This window comes from Lycium ferocissimum, chromosome 4, assembly GCF_029784015.1.
Source record: "Lycium ferocissimum isolate CSIRO_LF1 chromosome 4, AGI_CSIRO_Lferr_CH_V1, whole genome shotgun sequence".
Classification (NCBI taxonomy): domain Eukaryota; kingdom Viridiplantae; phylum Streptophyta; class Magnoliopsida; order Solanales; family Solanaceae; genus Lycium; species Lycium ferocissimum.
In genome coordinates this window covers 17,852,150-17,856,338 of record NC_081345.1, presented here as the reverse complement: position 1 = coordinate 17,856,338, position 4,189 = coordinate 17,852,150, and the positions used below count along the sequence as shown (strand labels likewise).

Sequence of the window (4,189 nt, the reverse complement as noted above, 5' to 3'; positions counted from 1 at the left end):
TAGGTTATGGTGTAAAACACCAGTTGACACCCTCACGTACCTTGGGTTACTCAGACTTCACCCGATTTTCTCAAATTCTTCTTTGAAACATTTTATCGAACAGTTGGCGAGCAAAGCAATTTACTAGTTTCACAAGTGAAACTTTCAATCGGGATGCCCTTCGACTCAGTGGGAAACAATGCCCTTGTGCCCACGAGTCCAAATTAATCAGCAATCATACCAAACCCAACCCCTACCTTAGTCAATCCACGTCCAATAATCAATGAAACTTCAAAACTTAAAAGTCACACATCATGGTTACACGAATTTATCATGAAGGAACATACGAGTAGGGAATTTCGAACATCAACATACCTGATTAGAGAAAGATCAATTGAAATGGAAGAAAACTTGAGAACTACAACTTGGCCTCCGCGATGAATTTAAGAGAAAACGATTGAGAGTATTTTGAAACTTAAGAGGTTATGCGGAAATGGTAATGAAGAGATGAAGAGAAGAGGGAATGAAAGTTATAGGGTGATGGGGAATGGGAACGTGGGTATGGATTTAAATTTTTTGTGTAAATGAGAAGTGTAACCGTCGGTTGAGGTATTTAAACCTTTGCCGACCGTTGCACTTCCAGATACAGACCGTAAACGTAACACGCGTTACGAAGCATAACACGCGTTACGAAGCGTAACACGCGTTACGAAGCATAACACGCGTTACGAAGCGTAACACGCGTTACGAAACGTAACACGTGTTACGGTCGTTCCAAACGACCCCATTTAATGATTCATTAATGACCTGGCAATTATGAAAACGACGGACCGTAACACGTGTTACGGACCGTAATACCTGGCGTAACATATGTGAAATTTCCAGTGGCTGCTCAGGTTCTACTCAAAGTTACGGTCACATGTTACGGTCCGTAACGCAATTCGACGGTTCATGTTATGGACCGTAACACTGGTCTCCCATCCTTCAGTGATTTCATTATTTCTCCTCTCTTGTTACGCTCCATGTTACGAGCCGTAACATGTGTTACGCCAGCGTAACGTGGAGCGTCCTTTTGGTGCAAGCTCCAGCACTTATTCTTTTTGCCACCTCTTTCATGAGAATCCTAACACATCAGCAAACATTAAAAACACAAAAGAAAACAAAGGAAATACGATATTTAAAGTAACATAAAGCAGTAAACGTGGGTTGCCTCCCACACAGCGCTTGATTTAACGTCGTGGCACGACATGATAACTCAATTTTTGCTCAGGAACCATGTTTTAAACGATACCTATCAACCACTTTGCCATCATCAATGCACCAGTGATAGTGCTTCACCCTCTGCGCATTTACCTTAAAAATCCGAGTGCCATCCTCGGTTTTCACTTCAATGACGCTTCCATTTGGGGAAACAGTGACAATTTCAAACGGACCGGACCATCGAGACTTGAGCTTTCCTGGAAAGAACTTCAGGCGCGAATTGTACAACAACCCTAAATCCTTTGGCTGAAAATCCCTTTTGAGGATCTTCGAGTCATTATAGTATTTTATATTTTCTTTGTACAATGTTGCACTTTCATAGGCGTTGTACCTAAATTCATCCATCTCGTTGATTTGAAACAACCTCAGCATGGTTGCTTCATTGCAATCCATGTTCAACTTTTTCAATGCCCAAATGGCTTTATGCTCAAGCTCAATAGGCAAATAACATGCCTTCCCAAATACCAGATTATATGGTGAAGTCCCAATAAGGGTTTTGAAAGCTGTACGATATGCCCATAGAGCATCTAACTTTTTGGACCAGTCAGTGGGATTCACATTGACTGTCATTGCCAAGATGCTCTTTATCTCTCGATTGGAGATTTCAACCTGACCACTCGTCTGAGGATGATATGGAGTGGCAACCCTATGATGCACGCCATATTTTTCAAAAAGATCAGCGAATGGTTTGTTGCAGAATTGAGAACCACCATCACTAATAATGGCTCTAGGAGGCCAAATCTTGTGAAGATGTTTTTCTTTAGGAAGGCAATGACTCTCCTTCCATCATTGTTGGGCAAGGCCATCGCTTCCACCCATTTGGAGACATAATCCACAGCAATAAGAATATATTTCAGGCCATATGAGCTCACAAATAGTCCCATAAAATCAATGCCCCACACATCAAAGAGCTTCACCTTAAGCACAAAATTCATCGGTGTCTCATGCTTCTGACCTATGGTGCATTGGTGCTGGCATTTATCACAAGAACGTGTCAGCATATTCGCACAACGATAGATAGAGGGCCAATAGTAGCCACACTCTAGCGCCTTGGCTGTCGTTCTATTTCCACTATGATGCCCACTTACCGGAGAGTCGTGACAAGATTTTAAGATTTCCATCACATCAGAATCAGCCACACATCTTCTGATAATATTGTCTGCACAAGTTCGGAATAAATAAGGCTCATCCCAATAATACTGTCGGCAATCTCTAAAGACTTCTTCTTTTGAGATGCCTTCAAAACTTCAGGAACAATGTCGGTTGCCAAATAATTGGCAATATCGGCAAACCATAGTGCCACATCACTGGAAACCGCCAATACTCTTTCATCCGGAAAAGTGTCATCAATATCTAGCACATCAGTCGGTCTCCTGCTTCTTCAAGTCTGGAAAGATGGTCAGCCACTTGATTCTCTGACCCTTTTCGGTCTTTGACTTCAAAGTCAAATTCTTGTAGCAACAACACCCATCTAATCAACCGTGGCTTAGCATCCTTTTTAGCCATCAAATACCGCAAGGCAGCATGGTCAGTGTGAACCACTACCTTGGCACCCAACAAATAGGCCCAAAACTTTTCGAAAGCATAGACAATAGCAAGTAGCTCTTGCTCTGTCACTGTATAATTCATTTGAGCTCCATTCAGCATTTTGCTTGCATAATAAATTGGGTGCAAGATTTTGTTGATCCTCTGACCAAGCATAACACCAATAGCAAGACCACTAGCATCACACATCAATTCGAAAGGTAGAGACCGATCCGGAGACACAACAATAGGGGCTGAAGTCAGTTTCAACTTCAACTCTTCAAATGCCTTGATGCACTTTTCATCAAAATTAAATTTCGACTCCGTTTCCAAAAGTTTGCACATTGGATTTGCAATCTTTGAGAAGTCTCTGATGAATCTTCTATAAAATCCAGTGTGCCCCGAGAAACTCCGAAACCCCCTTAACTGAGATGGGTGGAGGGAGTTTTGAAATCACATCGATATTGGCTTGGTCAACTTTAATCCCTTTCTCGAAAATCTTATGGCCCAGGACAATTCCCTCCTTTACCATAAAATGACAGTTTTCCCCGTTAAGAACTAGGTTTGTCTCTTCACACCTTTATAGCACCCGATCAAAATGGTCTAAACACTCATCAAATGAATCTCCCACGATGAAGAAATCATCCGTGAAGACCTCAAGAAAGTTTTCAACCATATCGGAGAATATGGACATCATACATCTCTGGAAAGTAGTTGGGCTATTGCAAAGACCAAATGGCATTGGGCTGAAAGCGAATGTCCCATAGGGATAAGTGAAAGTAGTCTTTTCTTGGTCTTCCAATGCGATGTTGATTTGATTGCACCCAGAGTACCCATCTAAGAAACAGTACCCATCCAAGAATCAATAATAGGACCTTCCGGCTAGCCGATCAAGCATTTGATCAATAAAAGACATAGGGAAATGGTCGCTGCAAGATGCAATATTCAGCTTTCTGTAGTCCATGCAAACTCTCCAACCTGTAAAGGTTCTTGTAGGTATCAACTCATTTTTTGAATTAGGGACAACAGTGATGCCCCCCTTCTTTGGTACACATTGAACTGGACTCACCCATGGACTATTGGCAATTGGGTAAACTACCCCAGCATCTAGTCACTTAATAATTTCTTTCTCTACCACCTCTTGCACTGGTAGATTCAATCTTCTCTGATGCTCAACACTTGGTGAACTTTCCTCTTCCAGCTGAATTCGATGCTCATAAATTCCGGAGGAAATCCCCCAAATGTCTGCAATAGTCCAACCTAAGGCCCTCAAATGTTTCCTTAAGACTGTGAGAAGTCCTTAAGGTGGGCCCTCATTTTGAAGTGATGACACAATAACTGGGAGAGTATTATTTGCTCCAAAAAACTCATATCTAGTATGGGATGAAAGTTGCTTGAGTTCTAACTTTGGTGGCTCAATAATTGA

General features: G+C 41.8%; 1 protein-coding gene across 1 annotated transcript; it reads right to left on the bottom strand.

Annotated features, from left to right (window-relative positions):
- Nucleotides 1–1,245: 1,245 nt before the first annotated feature.
- Nucleotides 1,246–3,108, bottom strand: LOC132053790 (uncharacterized). Its single transcript, XM_059445893.1, has 5 exons — nt 2,660–3,108; nt 2,440–2,612; nt 2,328–2,398; nt 2,067–2,210; nt 1,246–1,980 (listed from the first exon to the last, which is right to left on the bottom strand). The coding sequence occupies exons 1-5, from the start codon at nt 3,106–3,108 to the stop codon at nt 1,246–1,248; spliced, it is 1,572 nt and encodes a 523-aa protein (XP_059301876.1).
- Between the last annotated feature and the right edge of the window lie 1,081 nt (nt 3,109–4,189).